The sequence below is a fragment of the Nyctibius grandis genome, chromosome 24 (assembly GCF_013368605.1).
Source record: "Nyctibius grandis isolate bNycGra1 chromosome 24, bNycGra1.pri, whole genome shotgun sequence".
In the NCBI taxonomy this organism is placed as follows: domain Eukaryota; kingdom Metazoa; phylum Chordata; class Aves; order Nyctibiiformes; family Nyctibiidae; genus Nyctibius; species Nyctibius grandis.
Window position 1 is genome coordinate 3,506,025 of NC_090681.1, and position 24,040 is coordinate 3,530,064.

General features: G+C 58.7%; 4 protein-coding genes across 6 annotated transcripts; 3 read left to right on the plus strand and 1 right to left on the minus strand.

Moving 5' to 3' along the window:
• The first annotated feature begins 1,889 nt into the window (after window positions 1-1,889).
• PDIK1L (PDLIM1 interacting kinase 1 like) lies at window positions 1,890-10,759 on the plus strand. 2 transcript variants are annotated; one of them, XM_068417645.1, is made up of 3 exons: window positions 1,890-1,962; window positions 4,207-4,508; window positions 7,158-10,759. In XM_068417645.1, exons 2-3 carry the CDS (start codon window positions 4,224-4,226, stop codon window positions 7,896-7,898), a joined length of 1,026 nt encoding a protein of 341 aa, XP_068273746.1. In that variant the 5' UTR covers window positions 1,890-1,962; window positions 4,207-4,223; the 3' UTR covers window positions 7,899-10,759. The 2 variants fall into 2 exon arrangements, with proteins under 2 accessions (XP_068273746.1, XP_068273745.1); XM_068417644.1 differs by having other exon boundaries at window positions 1,905-1,962; window positions 3,071-4,508.
• Window positions 10,760-14,955: 4,196 nt separating this feature from the next.
• FAM110D (family with sequence similarity 110 member D) lies at window positions 14,956-17,895 on the plus strand. Of its 2 annotated transcripts, XM_068417957.1 has the most exons (3): window positions 14,956-15,139; window positions 15,312-15,426; window positions 16,283-17,895. In XM_068417957.1, the coding sequence occupies exon 3, from the start codon at window positions 16,402-16,404 to the stop codon at window positions 17,434-17,436; it is 1,035 nt and encodes a 344-aa protein (XP_068274058.1). In that variant the 5' UTR covers window positions 14,956-15,139; window positions 15,312-15,426; window positions 16,283-16,401; the 3' UTR covers window positions 17,437-17,895. The 2 variants fall into 2 exon arrangements, with proteins under 2 accessions (XP_068274058.1, XP_068274059.1); XM_068417958.1 differs by lacking the exon at window positions 14,956-15,139 and having other exon boundaries at window positions 15,296-15,426.
• Window positions 17,896-18,205: 310 nt separating this feature from the next.
• On the minus strand, window positions 18,206-19,185 carry C24H1orf232 (chromosome 24 C1orf232 homolog). Its single transcript, XM_068418073.1, has 4 exons — window positions 19,099-19,185; window positions 18,900-18,986; window positions 18,712-18,809; window positions 18,206-18,464 (listed from the first exon to the last, which is right to left on the minus strand). The coding sequence occupies exons 1-4, from the start codon at window positions 19,183-19,185 to the stop codon at window positions 18,206-18,208; spliced, it is 531 nt and encodes a 176-aa protein (XP_068274174.1).
• Window positions 19,186-19,982: 797 nt separating this feature from the next.
• On the plus strand, window positions 19,983-21,636 carry ZNF593 (zinc finger protein 593). The gene is made up of 3 exons (XM_068417999.1): window positions 19,983-20,202; window positions 20,964-21,026; window positions 21,198-21,636. Exons 1-3 carry the CDS (start codon window positions 20,006-20,008, stop codon window positions 21,337-21,339), a joined length of 402 nt encoding a protein of 133 aa, XP_068274100.1. The 5' UTR covers window positions 19,983-20,005; the 3' UTR covers window positions 21,340-21,636.
• The last annotated feature ends 2,404 nt before the right edge of the window (window positions 21,637-24,040 follow it).

Consider the following 24,040-nt stretch of genomic DNA (forward strand, 5'->3'; position numbering starts at 1 on the left):
TCGGGGACAAACGGCCGCACACCCCGGGGAGCAACGTGGCCGGATCCTGGGGCTGGACCCCACAACGGCGTAGGGGTGGGGGCGTGGAGGGGCGAAAACCAGCCCCGCGGTCAGTCAGACATTGTGATGGTGCCAGGAATGGGGCAGAGCCGGGGCCAGCAGCAGTGGGGGGTGGCTGGTAAGAAGCAGCTCTGTTTGCACCCCCAAAATGCAGCCACCATCGGGGTGCACATATGTGGGTCCCCAGGATGTGCTTGGAGGGGAGAGGCAGCACCATGGAGACGCAGCCCCCATGCCTGGCACATGCACCAGGGTCCCACCTCCCCAGGCAGGGGTTGGGGGGCTCTTCTGCACCCCCAGATGCAGGGGCAGCCGCAGGGAGGGCTGCAAGGGCTACTCCCATGCTGGCATGTGTGGCCATGACCCAGCCGGCCCCAGAAAGGGCCCAGCACAGCTCTGGGACCCGCACCCGCCACAGAAAACAGCCCCGGCGCACGGTGCCCGGCTGGCGCGGCGATAAACAGGGTGTCGTGCCAAATGCCAGCGCCCGTCCGCAGGGAGACCTGTAAATATTGGCAGCTGCACGAGGAGAGGGGGCTAATTATAGCGCTGCGGCCCGTGGGTCACGCTGGTGGGGCAGGATGGTGGCTGCTGCTGCGCCCACAGGGACTGCGGGCAGGAGGGGATGGGTGCTGGGGTGCAGGGGTGCTCGAGTAAGTGGGTGCACAAGTACAGGGGTATGTGGGTGAAGGGGTGCTTGGGTGCATGGGTACAGGGGTACAGGGGCACAGGGGTACGTGGGTACAGGGGTACAGGGGTACACGGGTACGTGGGTACAGGGGTACAAGGGTGCATGGTACAGAGGTACATGGGTACAGGGGTACACGGGTAGATGGGTACATGGGTACAGGGGCACAGGGGTACAGGGGTACAGGGGTACCTGGTACATGGGTGCACGGGTACATGGGTGCACGGGTACATGGGTATACGGGTACAGAGGTACACGGGTGCATGGGTAGAGAGGTACAAGGGTACCTGGTACATGGGTGCACGGGTACAGGGGTACATGGGTACAGGGGTACACGGGTACAGGGGTCCATGGGTGCCCAGGTCCATGGGTGCCCAGGCCCCGTTCTCACTGCAGCCAGCCCCCCCCAGGGCAGGGCAGCCCCGCAGCTGTTTCGGGTGCTCCTTCCAGGCAGCCTCACATGTTGACCGAGTGACCGTGCTGGGACTGGCCAAGCACATCTTGCAAAATTGTCCCCGTTTCAGCACGTGGGACTCTTCCAGGGAGGTGTTGGCACGGAAGCAGGGCTGGCCGGGTACTCGGGAGGGCAGCGCGGGGGTCAGAGCCAGGAGTGGGGCACCCAGATGTGCTCCCATCCCCACACCCACAGACTGGCCCTGCCCAGGGGTGGCATTGATTAACTAATTGCTTCTGGACTTGATTAAGGGGATTTGTGGGAACGGAGAGGTTGTCATGCGGGAGGGGCTCGTTTTGTTCCTCGATGCCAAGCGATAAATTAATAAATACATTTTTAAAAAAACCCACAAAACTCCCCCCAAAAAGAGGACTTACGTGACGGCAAAGCGGGGGATGCAGGACACGGCGGAGAGCAGCTGGAGATGAGGGTGCTGGAGATGAGGGTGCGCAAAGCTCCGCGCGTCGCCGGGCACCGGCACCTGGCAACGGCGCCGACCAACGGCACCGACCAACGGCACCGCGCGGGGAACCGCGGGAACGGCGCGCGCGCTCCCCGCCCCCTCGCCGCGCTGACCAATCAGCGGGCGCAGCGGTGGGGGGGCGTGGCTGGCGGGGGGCGTGGCTGGCGGGGGGCGTGGCTAGCGGGGGTGTGGCTAACGCGGGGGGCGTGGCTAACAGGGGGCGTGGCTAGCGAGGGGCGGGAGCGGAGCCCGATAATGGCGGCCGGGCGGAGGCTGCGCGGCGGCGGCGGTGCTGAGGTAACGCGGTGCTCGGCCAGGCCAGGCCCGGGAGCGGCGGGGAGCGGGGCTGGGCGGTCGCCACCCCCCCCCCACCCCGCGCGGCACGTCATAGTGGGGGCCGCGTCGGGCTCATACGGGCGGGGGACTCTGGCCCAGGTGTGCGCGGAGGCTGCGGAGGGCCCGGTACCTGCCGAGGCGGGGAGGGCCCAGCCGGGTTAGACACCCCCCCACCCCGCTACTCCCGGCCTCCGCCCGAAGCGAGCGGTGTCTCGGTAACTTCCCTCTGGAGCAAGGTCCTTCGGGGTGCAGGTGGGGTCCCGGTGTGACAGCCGCTTGTAGGGCCGCCCTGGAGGAGCAGGGCCCAGCGGAGGAGCAGGGCCAAGGGGAGGAGGAGGAGGAGGGGGGGGTAATTTATTTTATTCGCTAATTATTGCTGCTAAGGAGGCAGCCAGGGAGGGAAAGCGCTTCCCCTGTGGGGTGCCGGCTGCAGGTTGCCAGGCCTGGAGCAGGGGCAGGCCCGGCCTGGCTGCTGTGCCCCGCCGGGCCTGTGCCCGGGCCCTGCCCCGGGGAGCAGCCGGCACTTGGCAGCCGGTTGGGCAATAAACCTCGGTGGCGTTTCCAGCCCGGCCCGGCCCGGCCCGCTGTGGGGGTGAAGGAAGGCAGCAGCACCCCGGGCACTCGGTGGAACGGCAGAGCCTCCGGTAACGGTGACTCCCAACACGGGGGGACGTTTTCTGCTCATTTTGAACCCGGTGTGATGGTGTTTGAGTAACGTCTTTTCCTCAGGCGCTGCTGAGGTTACGGATCCTGCTCTTCTGCCCTGCACGGGCAGGGCTGTTGGCCCGTCAGACCCTAATGTGCATTAATCAGACCTTAATAAGGCTGTAATCACAGTCTGATCCTCACCGTCCTGCTGCAGGTGCAGGCACAATGCGTCCTGCGAGCAGAGCTGCACGGTGACACGTTTCTTGGGCACATCGCACTTGGGTTCAAAATGTTCCTGTAAATGTTCATCACAGAACCTTGCCGGAGGGTTAAAATGTCTGATAGTATTGCCATGAGACTCATGATACCTCTTTTTCTCTCTCTTTTTCTTTTTTTTTCTTTTTTTTTTCCTTAAAAAAAGTACCTAAAATAATTGAAAGCTTTCTACTACTAACAGGCTGTTTTGATGTGGTCCTTATTGCCTGGTTCACTGACATAAAGAGAATTACATTTATCACCGGCAGCCTTGCAAACTATTTTAGTTCTGATATACTAGCTGTGATTTTTTTTTTCTAATTATTATTTTTGTGTTTCATTCTGTTTGACCAGTGATAATTGGCTAGCCGAGCCTTTTTTTTCCCATCTGTAGTCAGTGTCCCATTTTGGTTTGGTTGTGTGAAGGTGGTGCTGGTGTGTTTCGGTTTGTAATCTTGCAGGGAAGAGTTCAGGGAGGTTCATAAATCTGTGGTAGTGTTTGGTGGCTTTTTTTTTTTTTTGTGATTGTGTGTTTGTTTCTCTTGTTTTACTTATTATAGAGCAATGTCTTAATTTTTTGTTTAAGTCCTTGCCCTGTTGAGCCAAGTTAGATGCTGGGTACCAGCTTCTGCAATCAGTTCCCCTTTTTAATTTTTTGTAACCACAAGACTCCCTAGTCATAGGAGACGAGGTGAAAAATCATAGTAACATTAAAAAATAAATCGGAAGTGATCCAAAGCATCCTCTTAGTATCAGTAAAAGAATTTCACGATTAAATTATAACAGAAGCACTTACCTATGCAGTCACCTCCATAAAGGGCAGCGTTAATTAAACCTGTTGCTGCCCAACCACAGGCTTCAACTAGAATCTCTTCTCTGCTGTCCCAGGGGTGGATGGAGAGCATGATACCGTACTATTATTCCCGCAGATGTTCACGGAAGACACTGAGAGAAAGGAGCAGGAGCATACGGGATAGTCCTGTCTCGGCACAGTGCAAGTCTAGGTTTGAATTGTTGCCACCTTGAAAACTGGGCTGTATTTGAGATCGTAATAATCCCACCAAAATGATGTCACTTTGCTTTTAACTGGTCCGTGGCAACAGGTAGAGGTTTACAGCGTAGTTTCTGGAATGTTCGAGCACCCGAACGCAGCGTTGCGTTGGGTGACGCTCGGAGGCGCTGCCCTGTTCATTGCAGGGTTTTGGTGAGCCTCATATTGCCGCCCCAAACCGTATGGGGGAAAATACAGCCCAGTTCGTGTTCACAAGTTTTAGTTCTGTGGGTTTTTCCCCCCTTCCCCAGAACCCTTGATCTTGAAGATGGTGAGTAGCCAGCCTAAGTACGATCTAATACGGGAGGTTGGTCGTGGCAGTTATGGTGTGGTGTACGAAGCAGTCGTCAGGAAGACCTCTGCACGGGTCGCGGTGAAAAAGATTCGGTGCCATGCTCCAGAGAACGTGGAACTAGCTCTGCGTGAGTTCTGGGCACTTAGCAGTATCAAGAGCCAGCATCCCAACGTCATTCACCTGGAGGAGTGCATCTTGCAGAAAGATGGTATGGTGCAGAAGATGTCCCATGGCTCCAGTTCCTCCCTTTATTTACAGGTACATGAAGCTGAGGTAATGGGGTGGAAGTCATTAATATGGATGTGTAGCTGGGAGGGAAGGAGGTGGGTAGCCAAGATATTTTTTTTTGAGGTATGCTTAGTTAGGAGAGGGTATTGTTCATGTTGTTGACAGCTAAAAATTACTTTAAAAATGCGTATTTATTGAACAATCACCTGTATCTTGCAATTTGAAGCTGTGCCACTCTGAAAGACTCCAGGATTTTTTCTTAATGCAAATCTGCTTTGATAACTTGAGGAAGCCCCACAGGTAAAGCCGAAGGGAGGTGCAGGCTGTTGGATTACTTGGTAGAGTGCCTGCTGCAGGGTGAACGAGCAGCCGTGTACTACGTCTTGGGGCAGAGCTCTGAAGAATTTCTTAATCTCGTTGTCCTTGGAAGAGGAAGCATCTTGATTTAGGAAGCCAACACTTAAAATTCTTTCAGAAATAAGCAATTGGTGGCATATGGTGAGCTGTTTTTTGAATAAATAACTATTAATCTGTGGAGGTAAAGGTATGATAAATAAGGGAATAAATATTGCTCTCCCTGTGTGGCTACTGAAAGTGTCCTTTAAGTCGCCTTGAAGTTTGAAGATACATATTTTTGAAGAATAAGTAGCTCTGGAAAGACTTTGAAAGATAATCTGATTCATTCCCTTGTCAAGAAGCTGCCCCAAGTATAAATGATCCCCTGGCAGCGATGTGTGTCTCTGGTTTAAAAAGTCAGTAGCCTGCTCCGTGTTCGTTGTGTTATCCCTAGTCAGCTTTTATCATTTCAGTTTTCATTGGTGTCGTTCTTGCGTGTCTAATGTAGGACCTTTTGTCAGTGAACATTCATCTGACAACCCTTCACGGCTGTCCAGATCCCGTTGTGCCGAGCGCTGTACGAGCCTGAGAAAGAGGATTCTTGCCTTTGTCAACTCGCTGTAGCTTGGTAGTTGTTACTGACCTGCTTTCACGAAGGGATTAGGGTAAAATAATACTGGCCAGCTCATGTGGGAGAAATTAGTGCCTTACCTTCCTAGTGGTTAGTGGATCTGTGGGAGATTGCATCAAACTTGTGGACAGCTGTACAGGGAGGAGCTTAAAAAAAGCAGGGTGGAACTGCAAGGTGGGGGAGAGCTTCCAGATCACCTGCAGCGCTGGGTTTTGGTGGTAGTGCCTGTTAACAACACGGCATGTAGATCTTGCCTCTCTCAGGTACAAGCCCTACAAATTGTTTTCCTGCTCCAGAGAGCAGAGAAGAGCAAAGGGCAGAGCTGAGCCAACTGGAGACTGGCATCACTTTATAGTAGCGGGTGCTAAAATAGAGAAAATCAGATCTCCCTTGGCTTGCCCTCTCCTCACCCCACCCCAGGTGATATTACGTTACAGAGCTGAACTGGTGGAGTGTGTGAGGAGGCTGGCCGGGGAGGGGGGTATTGGTGTCTCCCGAAGGGCTTTGGGGCAGATGTCAGCTGGTGTCAGCTGAAATACATCAATAAAGTGAGAGTCCTGCACTAGCCTGGTCCTGTGGTGCTTTGCCACCGTCACAGACGTGCTGGTGGGTTTTGTTGTCTTCACGCTCTGAACTGGGATGCAAGTACAGCCGCTGTAAAGCGGTGTGGAGGGGCTCGCTTGGCGAAGGAGACTCCCTGCTGTCCTGTCAGGCCTTAATCTCACTCTTATTGTAAACCCTAAATATGTATTTTTCTAGTTCTAACATGGATTTACTGTTTTAAGTTGGTCTGGTTTGGGTACTAGTTGTGCTCACAATTAAAGCTAGCTATAAATTGCTAGTAATTTTGCTCTTCGATGGAAAAGATCACTTTTTAAAAGCATTTTAAAATGCCTTTCCAAATATGAATAGCTACCTTAATTTTTGAAAGCCTGTAGGAGCTACTTTTGGTTTTAGTACACCTTGGTTTACTACTAACAGAAATAATTGCAAGGCTTACCTTCCAGAGCCACCTCAGAGGAGCTGAAGAGGCAAGTGTGTAGTTGTGTAAACAGGATGAGCAAAACTGCTGGGTTTACTTTACTTCTTGTATGAAGCAGCTCTTAGAACTGGCTGCTCGAGCTGCTCACTGCTTGTATTCTAGAAAATAGCTGGTGGATCGTGGTGGTGGGAAAGGTGTGATGTGCAGCAGCTGTTCAGCTGCGCCTGTAGGTTAATGTTCTCCTGAGTCAAGGGATCTTGTGGTAACACTTGCCAGAATACACTCGTGTAGGGCATGGAGAATAGGCTTTAAAAATCTGTTGTGGGGCTGCTTCATCAGTGGAGGGCAAATACAACCCCCTGGCACTGTACGGAGTTACTCGTTGGGACTTTCTACATTAAAGTTGTTAGTAAAATGGGCGGGACAGGCTTTGTTGGAGTGGTGATACCGCTTAGTATCTTTCAAAACACTGTTATCTGGGTCTAGCTCCTGGGCAGGAGCGTGACCTTGATATGCTTTGCACACATGAAAATAAGGAGGCTGTCAAATACATTGTGGTGTTTGTTTTTGTTTTTACATCATAAGTTTTGCATAGTTTTATTTTCACCAGTTGCAATATCTCATCCACTGGATCATCGAGGGGAAGACCCAACCTTCACGCATTTTTCCATCATATCTTTATACTCTTGTGATCATCAGGTAGTTACGACATTTCTTTTCCTTGTTGCAGCTTGTAGAGACCTCGTTAAAAGGAGAAATAGTCTTTGACCCCAAAAGTGCTTATTACCTCTGGTTTGTGATGGATTTCTGTGATGGAGGAGATATGAACGAGTACCTGTTGTCCCGAAAGCCGAACCGCAAGACCAACACCAGTTTCATGCTTCAGCTCAGCAGCGCGCTGGCCTTCCTGCACAAAAACCAGATTATTCATCGTGATCTCAAACCTGACAATATCCTGATATCTCAGAGCAGGATGGATGCGAGTGACTTGGAGCCTACCCTGAAAGTCGCTGATTTTGGGCTGAGCAAGGTGTGTTCAGCCTCAGGACAGAATCCTGAGGAACCAGTCAATGTAAATAAGTGTTTTCTATCAACTGCGTGTGGGACCGACTTCTACATGGCCCCCGAAGTGTGGGAAGGACACTACACTGCCAAAGCAGACATCTTTGCGTTGGGGATTATAATCTGGGCGATGTTGGAAAGAATCACGTTCATAGACACGGAAACAAAGAAAGAACTTCTGGGGAGTTACGTGAAGCAGGGGACGGCCATCGTGCCCGTTGGAGAGGCGCTGCTAGAAAACCCGAAGATGGAACTGCTCATCCCCGTGAAGAAAAAATCCATGAACGCTCGAATGAAACAGCTGATCAAGGAGATGCTGGCTGCCAACCCGCAGGACCGACCCGATGCTTTTGAACTAGAGCTACGATTAGTCAACATAGCTTTTAAAGACAGCAGCTGGGACACGTGACCTCGCGTGTCTCACTGGAGCTGCTTCTCACCTGGCTGATGGTGTGAGTAAAAGCAACGAGCCTGAACTCAAACCTGCGGGGTGTCGTTTCTACCAAACGAATCTCTTGTTGAGTCTGATACGAATGAGTTGGCCGTTGTGTTGACGCTGCGTTGATGTGTATAATACCGGGATGTTACATGGCAAGTGTTAAGGTGTGACATGTTCGTGTGTGTGGGATGGCGTGAGGGCTGAGACTTGATTTCCAGCACTATGTCACGGAGTATTTCGTACATTCCAGTTTCCTACGTCAGTATTAGGAACTCTCATGGGAAAAAAAAAGATTTGCATGCTGGTAGTGCAAATCTTCAGGCTTTGTAAAGTGATTCTGTGTATATATTTATGTATCCGAGTGACTGGGAGTGGATGCCACTTTTCTTAAATTATTTGCTCTGGGTCTGAATGATTGGGGTCTGCTAGAAAACTAGGTGAAGAAGATAGAAGAGAAGCATTCCTTCTCCTCCAGGCCTGAATAACTTTATTATTTATTTTTATCCAATGTCAAAGGTAGGGTCTGAGACTTGACTTTGTAGACAAATGCAATGCAATGGGATCAGCAGTTTTTGAAGTGCTGACATGGCCAAGCTTAGCACTTACAGCTTAATGAGCTCGTCACCGAGGGAGTCAAATTACAATTGTGTGCAATCAGGTGCTAGCGTGTTGGCTAGTTCATTAGTCAGTCGATTTTACTTTCTTCTAGTAATCAAATACTTTATTAATCAGTTAATCTACAGTTTCACAACGTGCTCTCTGCTCTTGTATCTATAATCCAACAGCACCTTGAGGATTTATAGCAGCAGAGTGCTGTGGGCTTAGTTTATGGGGACGTGGATGAGGGAATCGGGCAGCATTGGGGGTTAAAATTTAAGATTCTTCAAAATATGGTGGCAGCAAAGTTTTCCCCTTAACTGAATCTAACCAGTAATACTGGTCACGGCCTCTTCCTTTCTGGCATTGCCTCTGACCTGGTAGTGAGGAGGAGATAAAGGGGTGACTGTTTGTCTTGTAGAACACACCTATTCTCAAGTATGGGAGGAAAACTCAGCAATACTATGTGAAAGGTACCTCTGATTTGTGGGGAAACCCATTTGTTTTCTTCCTTTTAAAGAAGTAATATTGAGTTAGAACCAGGAACAGTGGGCTGGAGAGCTTTGAAGCAGTTGAAAGGCTGCGTGTCCCCAGCTCTTACTCCCCAGAAGCAGACTGATACGTGGTTCTGCTGAGGCCACCCGAGGCTGTGCAGCAGAGGTGGCTTTGTAACCAGGACACTGTTCTTTTGGGTGCGGGTCCTTTCCCATCAGTCTGACCTTTCAGAAGAAGCAGAGTCTTAAAAAATTCCCTTTAAAGGCAGATATATTAAAGCTGCAACAGAGGCTGGTTTTCTTAATAAAATCAATTTAATGTTTTTTTTTTCCGAAATCTTACCTGAAAACTGCCCTGAGTATTCCCTTGTGTAACTTACTTCTCGGATACTCTTGCCTCTTAGTGCTGTGAGAGCAGTTCTGACCAGTCACTGTTTATTCTGCCCGAGTGCGAATAAACAGCGCAAACAAAGTATAATTTTTTTATTTTGTTCTTCCAAAAGCAAAGGATTCTGATTCTCCCAAACTTCGGAGCCTTTCCAGACTACAGCTGGGTCTTACCTGGTGCTGGGTGGAGCTGGTGGCAGTTACCCAGGGGGCTTTAGTCCTTAATTCTTGATATTTTGCTTCACTTTATTGTCTAAGGCAAGTTGTCTAAACAGGGATTCTCAGACAAATACACTTTTCACTGCTTCAAAGCCATGTTTATTGTTTAGAAAATGATATAGAAGGAACTTTTGGAAGACAGTGTTCCTGAGTACAGCAGGGATGGAGGCCACAGCGTCGTGCCGAGGACACAGCCTGTTGCCTGCGTAGATGTCCCAGTGCTGCCCCTTCCCTGCAGGGAGCTTCGTCTGTAAAAGACGACTTGGAGCTTGTCTGTGAGTAACGATAAGGAGAGAGACATTTTTTTCTCATGTTCTAGATGCAGAGATCTGTTTGTTCTCATATTTTAACTGAGTTCAGTACAATCGAAGCCTCAACTTGTTGCTGAAAGGAAGAAAACAAACCTCTGTCTGTGCCGACACTTTCACATTTCAGCGTGGTCATTCAATGGGTAAAGCTTTAAGAGCTTATATATAATTTTTCCATATTAAGAGCTCTTTAAAAAATACATTGCTAACTTCTTCTCTCCTGCCCACCCAAAAGTCGGAATCAACTGTGTTCTCCTAAAGTATGAATCTACTACGGAATATTACTACTTTAAGGCGCTTTGCAAATCATCTGATTCTTCTGTGAAGTATTTCGAAGGATGAACGCCGGCTGCTGCCCACCTGCCGTGCAGAAACAGTGCTGGCGAGTGGCACAGGAAAGTGTTTAGAGTTTATTATTGTTTTTTTTTTCCTCCCAAAGCATTTCTTTGCACTGATTGCCACTTTAAAGGGTGGGGGTACCTGAAATCCCTCTCATGGTGCTTAGCCTTGCTGTTGGGTGACACGGAGTGTTTCCTTGGTGAGCGCTGAATGGTCGTCCTCGAGCTCTGTGTTTGTTTGATTTTGTTGTTGTCTGAGGTCATTGTTTTAAAACCTGTGATAAAACAAATTGTAGCAGCTACAGAGTTACTCACCAGCGTGACACAAAGTCAAGAAACTTTTCAGCACTCAGAAAAGATTTTTTTTTTTCAAATCTTTCTTTAAAAACTGTAAAATATATTTTATGGAGAATTTATAATGAGGAAAATTATTGTGTAATTTATTAAGTTCATGACTGTTTTTGAAATAAAATCTGAATTTCGATGAAGTTTTTGAACTTCCTACAGAGAAATGCTTTCTTCTCCGTCAGTGCAATGTCATCTACCTGTCAGCAGAGCTACCCAAGGGTTTATTTGCTGTGCCAGGACAGAGGTAAGCTGTAGCAGCTCATCACAGCCACACGTAAGTGATCCTGGCCTTGTTAAAGACACTAGGTCGGCTACTGGCTGTGCTGCTCCCCTCTGTGGGGAGCGGCAGTGCCAAACTTCCACCGATGTGTAACATTGCTGCTGGAGGACTTGACAGAGCGGGGCCAAAGGGTGTGAAAACAGAGCTGGCTCCTGAGCCACGTCCGTGTGAGCCCTGCGGCGCCTGCCCAGCCCTTTGGGGATCAGAATGGTGCTCTTCTGGGTGTGCTGCTTCGTTCTCAAAGAGGGGATTAAAGACTAAAAGCAGCATCCAGTACGTACTTGAAGCTGTTATTACAAGCAGACCGAGTACCACCCTGGGCTGTAGGGAAACCTCTGGCAGGAATCGAGGGGTCGTTTGCATGTTTTAATTAACAGCGCTCCGTAACCAAGGGTTGTACAGACTGGGAGTGGGAATAGCACAAACTGGAAATGCTGTCAATTGTTTTGTCTTGCCATTTCTTACCCCCCCAACAAACCCAGGCCCAGTCACCTCCTGTGTGCCGTGCGCCGACATCGTCGCCTGAGGTTTCCTGCCTGTCCTGGTGCCAGCAACAGGCAGATCCCCCACCCGGCAGGAGCTGTGTGGTTAAATCCGTAAGTCAATGCAGTCGTTATGAAAGAGAAAGGGATTGAAATGTAGATTATTTTTTATTAAAGGATGAGCACCTTAGTTAAAGGAGAAAGTGACACCTCTGACTAGTTGTAAGAGTGGTGATAAATATAGACACAAGCTGAATTCTTCCCCTACATGAAGAAAACCAAGCCTACCTGCTTGAAATATATCTAGTCCATAGAGGAAGGGGGGGAAATCTCCAAGGAATTGCCCTGGTGCAGAAATCAGGTGTAACTAAAGCTGCAACTTGGCTCAACCCAACCTCTGCTTGATTCCCCTTGTTCTGCAGGATGCTGAGGCCTCGGGCTCCAGCTTGCCCACCCCGTTCCCTCTGGCAGGGCTTGGCTCGACCATCCCCGGGCTGCAGCGCTGGGCTCGGGAGCTCACCTTGGTGGTGTTGGGGCTTTGTGTTGGTTTGAAGGGAGTTTTCCTTCGCGCCAGCCAGTCACGGCCCCTGCGCAAACTGCAGTGTAACAGCAGGCGTTGTGGTTGAGATAAAGTCCTGCCTGGGGGAGCCGGTGCCGCCTGCCCGCCCCTTGGAAGGGAGCCCTCGCTTCAGAGAAGCGGCTTTCTCTTCCCCTGCGCGGCGGCTGGCTGAGCAGCTGTGTTCAGGTGGCCTTTGGACTGCGGGCAGCACAGACAGCCAGCTTTTCTGCCTTGCTTTCCCCTTTGCTCCCCCGATACCTCACAAATCCTGTGGGGTGTCCTGTCGTTAAGTGTTTTTAATCTTTACTGGTGGTCTGCGTGGTGAGCACAAGGAGTTGTCCCATGGAGAACTAGTTAGGTGTATTTAAACACAAACTCTACTTAATGGGCAGTGCTGGGCATCGACTGTTTCGTTTCCCTTTCGGTCCGAGGGGCTGCGGAGCCGTTTATGCAAAGTGCAATTTCTATTCTTAAGCGCAGTGGAGGAAGAGGGATGTATCTGAAGTGCCACAAACCCTCCAGAGTGTCTGCGCTGTTTGGGTGGCGGTGGGAGGTGGAAATATGGGACTGAACTGCTGCAGATCTCTCTTCACGAGCTCTGTGAGCGTTTTGGGGGAGTGTGAGACCGCTCTCTCTTATAAGCAGAGCAGGTGAAGCACAGAGAAGTCGAGAGACCCAAAGAACGAGCCACTGCTGCGTCGGACTGTCTAGTTCCTACTTGCCCCAGCTCGTGGCTGGCTGCCTTAGACTGGGTGGCGGTTTCAGATTTATTCATACCCACTCGAGCCCTTGGTATTTTTAAACGTGTACAGCGAGCCTTCCGCTCCTGCCCTCTCCTGAAGGAAAGCGCCTGCGCCCTGGGCACTCGCTGGCTCGCAGCCACCCGGCTCCCATGGGCTGATCTCCAGGCGGTGGCATTTGCAGGGACCTCAGACCAGAAAGAGCTTTTGTGGGTTGGGAAAGTAAAGCAGCAAGTAGAAAGAGCTGGCTGGGTTATGGGGGGCTGCAGTCCTGGGCATGGTGGAGCTAAATGATATTTTTTTTTTTTAAATTATTTTTAAAGGAGAAATACAGCTGGAAAGGACTCGATGGGACGTGGCTGGCTGCCTCCTGCTGCGTCCCTGCCCTCGGAGTAACTCTGGGAGCCCTGCGCTGGGGTTATGGGATGGAGATGGAATGAGTAGGGCTGAGAGGGTCGTGCCCCTCTTACCACGAGCTGGGAGGGAGGAGGGCTGGTGGGGTGCAAGGCTGTTTCGTTGGGAGCGAGACATGCTCTGAAAAATGAGAGAGGATCTGTGCTCTTGGACTTGGGACCTTCGAGGACTTTCTCAGGATTTCTCTCCCACTCCAAGGGCTGGAAGTTTCCGTGCCTGGCCCCAGCTGTGGCTGGGTTTTGCCCGGGGTTACTTTGCTTGCCTGGCACCGTGCACGCTTCTTGGTGAGCTGGGAGGGAAGCAGAGCCCCATCGAAGAGCAGAAAGTGTCTTGTGGGAGCTCTGAGTAACCTTAAATAAAACCAAGGGGTTTTGAGCATCCACGTGACTCAGAAAAGCCACCTGGTGCGTTCACAAGGGGCTGATTAATTGGGTAAAGCCCTTCCTAGAAGTCGAAGTGACAAAACCCCCATCACCTCCCCAGGGGAAGCGGGAGCTGCCTGGGATGCTGATGCCGGGAAGGGCTCCTCAAACCGTCCCTTTCTGTATCCCAAAGGGAATTTGCCTCGTCCAGACGTAACAGCTCAACAGCAAGTGCCTGGCGGGTGCTCCGAGGAGGAGCCCGAGAGGAGAGCGGTGGCTCTGGGGCAGAGGCAGGCGTTTGGTAGGAGCATCCCATGGGAACACCCTGTATCTGCCAGAGAAAGGGGAATCCAAGGCTGCTCTTACTCACTTGCGGCTTTACCGGAACGGCTGCTGGGATTCCAGCTTGGAAAATAAAACCTGTCCTGATAAACAGTGGCTCACGTTGCCTGGAGTTAAAAATAAGGTGCTGTTGGCTGCCCTGCTCCCGGGTGGGAACCTGGGCACTCTCTGCCCCGGGGCAGATCCCAGGGCTGCCATGGGTTTCCCTGTCCTCATCCCCATCCCTTTCCCCATCTTCCTCTAGAGATGATCGGGTTTGCTCTGGCATAGGCACTGCTGGGAGCGCGGCTGCCTGCACGGCTCCTCTCCAGGTTTGGTAGAATAGAAGAGGTGGTTTGTCCCTTCCTTGCTTTCACCGGGATTTTTTCCGGTGCTGGCAGTGCTCGGACAAGCCCTGGATCCTCTCATCCTGCTCAGCTTCCATTTTCATCAGCCCCTTCCTGGCATCGGTGCTGGACGCTGACCCAGCCCCGGTTCCCGGCACTGGCTCCGGAGCAGCGGCACCGCAGGAAGGAACTGGGGTGGGGGCCAGCAGTGCTGGGGGCCAGGTCCCCTTTCATCCTGGGACAGAGCTCCCTCGTCTGCAGGTCACGGGATGGCTTTGTCCCCACTCCTGGAGCCTCCTGGTCCCCAGCTTTCCATCCATACTGGCTGCAAGAGGGGTGGAGGGAGCTGGTGGGTCCCGAGGAAGCACTGGGGGCTTTCTCCGACCCCGCTCCAAGGGGCTGGGAGCCCAGCTCGGGGTGCAGGGTGTCCTTCCCCCCCCCCAGCCATGCATTGCCACCTGGTAGCCCATGGGGCAGGCACTGGGGATGGAGGGGGGCTGGAGGCTGCCCCCCCGGGAGTGCTCAGCCCTCGGGAAGGGGAGAGGGCAGTGGTAAAAATAACCCCTGGGCCGGCTCCAGCCCATTGTGGCTTCCTGCAATTTACAGCCCTTCCCAGGGAGGGGAAGGGGAGGCAGGAGCCGGCCTGGCTCGGGGCTGGCTTTGACCCTTTCGCCACCAGTGGAGAAGGTGCCAGAAGGACCCTTCGTCCTTCCTTCTCCCTCGCCAGCCTCAGGGCCTGGGGTGGGATCCTGGGGAAGGGGATCAGGGTGGGGTCCTGGGGAAGGGCATCGCGGTGGGCTCCTGCTCCTGAGCTGCACCCAACATCTCGGGATGGAGGTAGAAGGAGAAGCTGCCGGGGTGGACATGGTTTCCGTGTCCCATTCCTGATGCCTCGTGTCCTGGGGCGCAGAGAGACTCAGTCCTGCCTGGGAGGAGGCAGAGATCTCTGCTGTGGATCCCAAAATCCCAGCCAGGCTCCCGTAAGGAGGCGGAGGGAGGAGCAGGGTTGGCCGAGGTGAGCTGGAGCTGCGGGAGGAGCAGGGTTAATGATGGCTGGGCAGAGGCAGGGCTCGGGGGTGTGAAGGCTGTGGCCGGGGGAGGGTGAGTGCAGGGTGGGCTCCTGCTGACGGCGCTGGGCTGGCAGGGGTTAACGGGGTGGCTCTGCCTTTTCTCGCCCTCTATATGAGGCTCCTGCGGGCTGTGGGGTCAGGTTGGTGCCGGCGGCTGGAGGGGCAGGAGCTGAGACTGGAGCATTCCTGCATCCCATCACACGTCCATCCCTGCATCCCTGCGTGGGCTCAGGTGAGCAAGAGCATCCTCCGCCCACCAAGCCCAGCAGCTGAGCGTGGACCCTGGCAGCGGGGCTGGGCTGGGGAGCGTGTGGGTGCATGGGCACGGGTGGTCACACCCTGGACACGCTGGCTCTGCTGGGGTGAAGCTGGTGTGTGACGGGACTGTGTGTGGGGGGGGCACCTTCCCCAGCACTGGGGGAGCCTGGGGAGCTCATCCCTTGGGAGCACAGGACCAGAAAAAGCGCGTGCCTCGGTTTCCCCATCGTACATGGGGGTGGATGTGGTGTTGGAGCCCGTGGGCTGTGTGTGGGCAGACAGCTCCTGGCTGTTTGCTCTCTAGCGAGCCCTGCTCTGCCCAGCCCCACGTCCCCCCCATCGCCCAGGGAAGCTGTGGGGCTTCACTCCAGGGTTGATAAATGCCCCTTTGCTCCATGACCCCCCGGCACTGAGCAGGAGATGCCCCATCCCTGCCAGGCAGCCGAGCTCAGCCTGGCTGGGGGGACGGTGGCATGGAGACCCCAAAAGCTCCCCCAGCCCCTGCCCCGCTCTCCCCGCCGCGGGCCCAGCTGGGGCAGCTCGCCAGCTCATCCTGCGCACGGGCTTTGTTCTGCCGTCCCTGCGCTCGGAAAAAGGCGGCTGCCCCGGTATTTTTTCCTGTTGGAAGCGGCTCCTGGGATGCGGGTGAAGCCGGCGGATGCTCGGCGCTTCTCTCTTCCTGCCCCTGGATTGCCGGCAGGGCTCGCTGCCCGCGGCCTGCCTGCCACGCGCGGGGGTGAGGGGACCCCCAGCTCCGCTCCCCCCCACCATCCTCCTCCTGCCACTGCTGCATCCCTGGTGCTAACCCTGGTTCTCCTCTCTCCTTCCAGGGCCGAATCCAGGAGCCAAGCGAAGCTTTGGGAGCCTCCCAGGCCGCAGCACCGGACCCCCCCGCAGCCCTCCGGGTGGAGCAGAGCGACCAGGGGTGCCGTTTCGGGGCTGGGGGGTGATGGTGCCCCTGGGCAGCCCCCCTCTCGCTGTCTGCGCCTCCAGCAACCTGCGCCTTGTGGCCCCCGGCCGCAGCTCCCCCCTGGCCTGGCTGAACCGGGGCCCCGAGTGCCCGCGGGAGCCGGGGGGCGGCGGGGGCCGGGTGCCCAGCGCTGTGGAGCGGCTGGAGGCCGACAAGGCCAAATACGTCAAATCCCAGCAGGTCATCAACAGCCGGCAGGAGCCGGCGCTGCGGGGCTGCTCGCCCCGGCTCTCCCCCCGTAGCCGGCGTCTCCTCGCCCGCCAGCAGTGTAGCGAGTTGTGTCAGGGCTCAGAGCTGGGCCGGGAGGGCCCCCGCAAGCTGCCGTGCCCCCAGTCCCCCGTGTCGCGCCGGGCCGGTGGCCGGCGCCTGCTGAGACCCGACTCCCTCATCATCTACCGGCAGAAACGGGACTGCGCCGGGGGGGACAAGGAGAACGCCAAGGGCTCCGGGCTGGTGCGACGCCTCTTCCAGGGACCCTTCAGGGACAAGCCCCCCAGCTCCCCCCCAGCCAGGGGGTTGGATGAGGGGCCACCAGCCCCCCAGAGCCCCGACACCCCCATGCTGTGGGTGCCCGTGGAGGAGGAGGCAAGGACGCCGGGTGCCAGCAGCGGCGGTGGCAGCGGTGGCATCTTCCCTCTGCCCGGCAGCCCGGCGGAGCAGCCCCCCCAGCCCCCCGGCAAGCAGGCGCTGGCTCTGCGCGTCTCCCTGCCGCTCTCGGAGCAGGAGCGGTTCTTCAACTACTGCGGGCTGGACCGGGCGCTGGTGGAGCTGCTGGGGCGGGAGCGGTTTGGGCCGGCGGGCTGGGACAACGCCTCGGCTCGGCTCCCCGGATCCTGCGAGTCGGAGCCTGGGCAGGCCTCAGTGAGCAGCGAGGGGGACGCGGGGCCGGGCGAGGAGGAGCCAGATGCCCGGCTGGGCTCTGCCGTCTCGGTGGTGGAGCGCAACGCCCGTGTCATCAAGTGGCTCTATGGCTGCCAGAGAGCCTGGGCGGCTGCCAAGGAGTCCACCGTCTGAGCGGAGGCAGCCCGGCTGGGGACGAGAACACCCGTATGGGTCCCACCGGCTGGGTGCAGTCCCTTGCCCTCACTGGACACGGCCAACAGACTGGTGGCATCACTGGTCCTGGTGCCACGGGCCTGCTGCTGGCTGGGAGGGCCACCAGGTCTACCCTACCCCCAGAGCCACCAGGTCTACCCCAACCCCAGAGCCACCAGGTCTACCCTGGACCCGGGGCTGAGTGCAGTGGGGGCACCCGAGGGGCAGGCAGGGAAGGGGCTCCCCTGGGTGAGTCTCCTCCTGACCCCAGGGCCAGCAGGCTGCTGTTCCCCTGGTGCAGCCCCTCTTCTCCATCCTCCCCACTTCCAGCCCCAGGGAGTGGGCAGAGCAGCACCCCCGCCACAGCCCCCTACTACCCAGAAAAGGGGCTGCTGGGGCCAGAGCAGCGCTCAATAAACCTGGTATTTTTTTTTTCTAGCCTGGAAGTGTGTGTGGTTTGTGTGGGCAGAGGCCAGGCTGGGTGGGGGGATGCTTTGGGGCTGGGGGTGGCACCTCCTCGTCCCCACCGTGGGGACTGTGCTGCTCCGGGGGCGATGGGGCTGCTGGGAGCCAGGGGTGAGGGCAAAGAAAGCACAGGCAGGGCTCGGGGAAAAGGGGCACCTCGGGGTCTTTAGTGCAGACATGTCACCAAAACCACCGCGGAGCCCTCGGGTGTGGGCAGGGGGGTGCCCACGGGCAGTGGGGGGGCTGCCCGCACTGCTGGAGAGTCCGGTCGGTGCCTCCTCCTCTAGTTGCCCTTGGGGGCGTTTTTATTCCGGATTTCGGCCAGTTTGCCGGCCAGGAAGCCCCAGCGGAAGGCCCCTTCCTCCGGCTCCCGCAGATCACCCTCATCATCACCCGGCGGCTCCCCAGGGCTCTCACCCGGCTCCAGGGGGGGCACCCCCTTGTCCGGCCCAGACGCCTGCTGCCACTTGGTAGCAAAGAGATCCCAAAAGCTGGGCGCCTTCTCGGAGGGGGGTGGCTCGGGCGACGAGGCGGCCAGCGGGCTGAGGAGAGAGCGGGGACGGGGACGTCGGTGTGGGGACCCTTCTCTCTGGGTCCTGCGGAGGCCAGGACTGGGACCCCCAAGCCCCCTCATGCCCCCGCTCCATGCTGGCTCTCCCCCTGCCCAGTCCCATGGGTATAAGCAGGGGAGGGGGACGCAGGTGACGGGACGGGGGGATGCGGGGGGTTCAGCAGCTCCCAGGGGCTGGATCAGGGCTCTGGGGTCCCCCCCACCGAGCTGCAACTTACTGGTCTGCGCAGGGCTCCGGGCTGAGCAGCTGGTGCTCGTCCTCGCGGGTGAAGAGGGACGAAAGCGTCCGCCAGCCCCGGGCACCCACCCCCTGCACCTGTGGGGGAGGCAGCACCAGGCTCACCGGGGACCTCCAGGTCCCAGCGGGCCCCCCCTGGCCCCCTGCTTCCCCCAGCCCCCTCCTCACCTTCCTCGCCAGCTGGGACACGGGGCTGGCTCCCTCCTCCATCAGCGCAGGGGGCTCCGCAGTCTCCATCAGCTCGGGGGGGTCTCCCTGCAACGAAGCCCCCACGTGAGGGCAGGGGTGCAGGCAGGGGCAGGGCAAGGAGGCTGGCCACCCCGCTTCAGGGGCACCCCAGCTTGGTGGTGACCCCCCCCCACCCTACCTCCTCCTGCAGCGCCCCATCCGCCCCTGCCCCCCCCAGGGTCTGCAGCACTTTGGTCTTGTAGAGCCGCCAGAAGCCCTGGGTCATGGTGAGGGGCTCAGCGGGGCTGGGAGCCTGCAGGTGCCGTGGGGAGCAGGAGGGGTGCGGGGCTGGGCCCCCCCCCCGCGCTGCCCCAGCGATCCGGTGGCTTCATTAAAGTTTCAGGGGCCACTTCCAATGCACAAAGGGGAACCTGAGCCCGGCCTGAGCCGGGGGCAGCGCAGGGGCAGCTGCTCTGGTCCCCCCCAAACCCCCCTCCACCTCCCTTGCCCCAGCCCCCCAGTGCCCCTCGCCCACAGGGGATCCCCAGGGCTGGGGCCACCCCAAGCCCACGGTGCGGAGCAGGCGTCGGGGCCTGGCGCTGCCCCCGCCATGGCTCCCCATCCATAATTGATCACCCGGGGGGGGGGGGCGAGGAAACACGATCAGCGCCGGGACACGGCGCGCTGAGCCCTCCCCAGCTCATCACAGCAGTGACCGGGGCAGCGCAGGCTCCCTGTCACCCCCTGCCTGGAGGCCGGGCCCTGTGCCCCACTGCGGGGACAGCCTGGGGGCGGCTGCCACCGGGTGCTGGGGGCCCTTGGGGACGCGGCTGTTCCCCCGGGGGCACCCACCGGCCCCGGGGGGGGCGTGGGGCCGGGCACGGCCGTGGGGCAGAGCCACGGGGGCTGACCCGGGGGGGCGTGGCCGGATGGTCAGTGGGCGGGGCCTATCGCGTGTGGGCGTGGCCTGTAGCTAGTGGGCGTGGCCTGTTGGCCCATGGGCGTGGCCCGCAGAGGCAGTGGGCGGGGTCTGCCGCTTCGTGGGCGGGGCCTGCGGCCGCCCGCGCCTGCGCACTGCGGAGCGCGCATCCCTGCCTGTGTCCGCCATGTCGCCGCGCAATGGCCGCCGCACCGGCGCGCACCGGGCGCACTCGCTGGCCCGGCGGTTGAAAACGAAGCGTCGCCGCCGTGACCTGGATGAGATCCACGCGGACCTGCAGCCCCAGAACGCCGCCCGGCTGCTGCGGCAGGAGCCCGACCCCGACCTGCCGGGCTGCGCCCAGTTCTACTGCCTGCACTGCGCGTGCGTGGGCCTGACGGGGCCGGGGCGGGGGGGTCCCCGCACCAGGGGTGGGGGGGGTCCCGACGGGTCCTGGTGGCGGCGGGGCTGGGGAAGGGGGGCTGTAATCCTGGGGGGGTCCCTGCCCCCTGGGAGGGGGTTGTCCTGGTCCTGGGGGGGCCCTGGCCCCTTGGAGGGGGTTGCCCTGGTCCTGAGTGGGGTCCCTGGCCCCTGGGAGGGGGTTGTCCTGGTCCTGGGGGGGCCCTGGCCTCTGGGAGGGGGTTGCCCTGGTCCTGAGTGGGGTCCCTGGCCCTGGGAGGGGGTTGTCCTGGTCCTGGGGGGTGGCCCTGGCCCCTGGGAGGGGGTTGTCCTGGTCCTGGGGGGTGGCCCTGGCCCCTGGGAGGGGGTTGTCCTGGTCCTGGGGGGTGGCCCTGGCCCCTGGGGGGGGGTTGTCCTGGTCCTGGGGGGGCCCTGGCCCCTGGGAGGGGGTTACCCTGGTCCTGAGGGGGGTCCTTGGCCCCTGGGAGGGGGTTGTCCTGGTCCTGAGTGGGGTCCTTGGCTCCTGGAGGGGCTGGTCCCTGGGGGGCTCCTTGCGGGGGATCTTGTGGTCTCGGGAGGGACCCTGGCCCATGGTGGGAGCTTGTTCTGGTTTCTAGGGGGGACCCTGGCCCATGGGGGACTGGCCCAAGAGGTGTGGGGGGACCCTGGCCTGTTGGAAGGGCTCTCCCCAGCCCTGCTCCCATCTTGGGGACCCCCTGAACCCCGGCCTTTTATCCCACCCCCAGGCGCTACTTCGTGGACCTGACCAGCATGAAGGAGCACTTCAGGTCCAAGGTGCACAAGAAGAGGTAAGGGGGGGCCTGAGCGGGGCCCTGAGTCACCCCGTGGGCCCATGCCCTGCTCCGGAGCCCGTCCCCACTTTGTCGGGGTGAGGCGGGTGGCAGTGTCAGGTCTGGGCTGGTGGTGTTTTGGGGAGCTGGGGTGGGAGGCTTCAGCCTTCCTCTCTGCCTTCCCCGCAGGCTGAAGCAGCTGCGGGAGGCACCGTACACGCAGGAGGAGGCAGAGCGCGCCGCCGGGATGGGCTCCTACATCCCCCCAAAGAAGGTGGAAGTGCAGACCCAGCCGCTCGAGGAAGTCGTGGAGATGGAGGTGTCCAGCTGAGCGCGGAGCAAGGGGCCAGGCGGCTCCGTAACGGCGTCTTTGTCCTCAGCTTCGTGAGAAAAACATGCCCTGGCGCAGCCCTCCCTGCCGGAGCACTAATGAGGAGAAGGAGCCAGCGAGACCCCGGGTGCCCTCGCTGCGTGTCCTCCTTTTTGAGGAACGGGCAAACCGCTCTTCCCTGAGCGCTGGCGTGACTGTACCCTCGTCTCTTTGCTTTTAGAGCGGTTTTAATCCCCTCTCCTTGGGTCAGAGGTTGACTCTGGGGACTTGTGCATTAAAATGTGTCAGCCAACAGGCCGGCGGTGTTGGGAGCTCTCTGTGAGGGTGAGCCAGGCCCTGGCTGGAGGGTGGCAGCCACCCCTCGGGGTGGGGGGTGACCTCTCGGTGCTGTCCTCTTCCCGCTCACGCGAAGGGACATACTACCAGCGTCCGTGCCAGCCCAGAGGAATGGCCTCATCCCCGTGCTCCTGCCCTAGCAGGGTGGTAAAACTCCCTCCACCCTCCTGGCAGGGGCTTCCCAACCTGTGGTAGCAGACACGGGGCTGCTTTTTGGGGGGGAATATGTGCTTGAGGGAGCTCTTTGTCGAGCGCTTGGGTCTGTAGCGAGCAGCTGCTTGTGGTGCTGGCCCTGCGTGTTTGGGCCTTGAGAGGGGAGTGTTGGTGTCCCCCCGGTAAGGGCACTTTTAGGCTCCTGTCCCCAAAAACCCAACGCCTGCAAGTGATTTAATCTTCCCAGAGGGCTGGGGCTGCGCGTGATCAGCCTCCCTGCCTCGCGTCCACCAGCCTGGTGCTGCTGTGATCTCACCAGTGACCCTGCCTGGCTCTCAGGGGGACTTGGTGTGACAATGCCACCGAATTCCTGCAGAGTGGGTCTCACCGACACAGCCCTGGCAGCAAAACCCTCAGGCTGGAGGTTTGGTGGAGGGTTTGTCCCTCCTGCCGAGCTGGGGACGGGGTGCTGGGCTGGAGCAGCAGAAAGGCAGCGTGACGACACGGCTGTGCTCGGCAGGGAAGGGTTTATTTCCATGCAGCCTGCTCGGATGTGTCCCCCTCGGCCCCGGGGAGACGGAGGCGACTAAATCTAGCTGTTAGCATCTCGCTGGGGGCAGCTCTGCGCGGGTACGGTGGGTGCGAGGGGGCTGGGAAGGTTGCGGACCCCATCCCAGCAGGATGCGCCGACCCAGGGGATGCGTCACTGGCCCGTGTTCCCCCACCCCGGTGTCTGGTCCCGGCCCTCCCCGCCGCGTTACCTAACGGGGTCAGCGCTGACCTCCTTTCCGCGGGGCCGGGCTGGCTGCGGCCGCAGCACGGTCCCTGCGGGGACGGGGGGGCTGCGTGGCTGGCAGCGGGGTGCAAGGGGCCCCCCGGATCCCTCTGCTTGGAGGGGGAGATGGAGATGGACGCGGCACCCGGCTCCATCATCCGTCTGTCTGTCTGTTCAGCCTCCGGTTGTCTTGTGGCCGGATCCTGGTGTCTTGCTGGGGCTCAGCCGGCAGCTCGGGAGCCAGGAGGTGGCTTCTCCGTTCTCCATCCCGGTGGATGAACCGGCTCCCAAAAGCGGGGACAGACGGGGGGGACAGAGGCGCGTGTCCGCCGGCCCCCGGGGCATCACATTGCCCAGGCGTGCAGGGAAGGGCTGGACGTGGCGCAGATGGGCCGGAAAGGATCCGCATCCGGCAGCCCCGCTCCGGGGGGGCCAGCGGGCGGAGGGGGACCCCGGCACCCCCCTGGGGACCGTCCCTGCGGCCCCGCCAGCCCCCTCCTCAGGGCTCCGGGGGGGCCTTGGCGGGGCCGGCCATCCTGCGGGCGCTGTAGAAGGACAGGCAGAGCCCGGCGGCCGCCAGCAGCAGGGCCAGGGGGGTCAGCAGCCGCCCCCCCGGGTCAGCCCCCCGCCCCGCTGCCAGCTGTGTCTGCGGGGGGAGAGGAGAGGGGAGGGGAGCGCTGTGAGACCCCGAACCCCCCGGGGACAGGGCCAGGGGACCTGAGGCTGTGCCCCCAACGTCCCCATCGCGCCCAGCTGGGATGTAAGGGCGATGGGGGCAGCTTTGTGCCCCCTCCCAGGGCATCTAGGGGTGCTTTTGGGGTGCCCCACGCAGCACTTGTGGGGCTCCACCAGCAGCACCCTCGCTGCCAGCTCTGAGCCAGGATACGGCCGGGCACGGCCCCCATTGCTGGCAGAGCTGGTGGGCAGCACGGGCAGGGTCCCGGGGGTCCCCCCGGGCTCCCCCCGACCCCGGTCACCCCTTACCTGGAGCACACGGAAATACCCCGGCGTCAAGCGTCTGGGGCGGATGATCATGGCGCGGCGGGATCAGGCCCTGGGGGTCAGCGGCAGCAGCGGGGCTGGGTCCCCCCCAACCCCGAGACCCCCGCCCCGGCCGCTGCGATGGGGTGTCCGCGTCCGTCGCCCGCTCGCCGGCCCCGCGGCCTCCTCGGGAAGGGCGGCACGCACCCGGCGAGCGCCGAGCAGCTGTCAGCCGCGATCAGTGCCCGCTGCTCCCCCAAGCGCACACGCCGGGGCGGGGGGAGACGGGCACCGGGGCGAGGGTGGGGGGGGGCCAGAGCCAGGCTGGGGCAGACTGGGGGGGTGGGAGAGCTGTGAGCAGCCCCTCTGCAGGCCTGGGTGTGGGCTGCCTCCTGCCTCAGTTTCCCCAGCTGCAAAGGAAGGGGTGGGAATTGTGTCTTGGGGGGGGGAGTGATC

What these genes read in the sequence shown, in the direction of transcription:
- FAM110D (XM_068417957.1), top strand. Translation starts at nt 16,402, where the DNA reads ATGGTGCCCCTGGGCAGCCCCCCTCTCGCTGTCTGCGCCTCCAGCAAC.
- PDIK1L (XM_068417645.1), top strand. Translation starts at nt 4,224, where the DNA reads ATGGTGAGTAGCCAGCCTAAGTACGATCTAATACGGGAGGTTGGTCGT. An exon ending in GTTCCTCCCTTTATTTACAG is followed by an intron (nt 4,509 to 7,157) that starts GTACATGAAGCT and finishes TCCTTGTTGCAG; the next exon opens with CTTGTAGAGACCTCGTTAAA.
- ZNF593 (XM_068417999.1), top strand. Translation starts at nt 20,006, where the DNA reads ATGTCGCCGCGCAATGGCCGCCGCACCGGCGCGCACCGGGCGCACTCG. An exon ending in TTCTACTGCCTGCACTGCGC is followed by an intron (nt 20,203 to 20,963) that starts GTGCGTGGGCCT and finishes TCCCACCCCCAG; the next exon opens with GCGCTACTTCGTGGACCTGA. An exon ending in TCCAAGGTGCACAAGAAGAG is followed by an intron (nt 21,027 to 21,197) that starts GTAAGGGGGGGC and finishes CCTTCCCCGCAG; the next exon opens with GCTGAAGCAGCTGCGGGAGG.
- C24H1orf232 (XM_068418073.1), bottom strand. Translation starts at nt 19,185, where the DNA reads ATGACCCAGGGCTTCTGGCGGCTCTACAAGACCAAAGTGCTGCAGACC. An exon ending in ATGGGGCGCTGCAGGAGGAG is followed by an intron (nt 18,987 to 19,098) that starts GTAGGGTGGGGG and finishes GCTTCGTTGCAG; the next exon opens with GGAGACCCCCCCGAGCTGAT. An exon ending in CCGGAGCCCTGCGCAGACCA is followed by an intron (nt 18,465 to 18,711) that starts GTAAGTTGCAGC and finishes CTCTCTCCTCAG; the next exon opens with CCCGCTGGCCGCCTCGTCGC.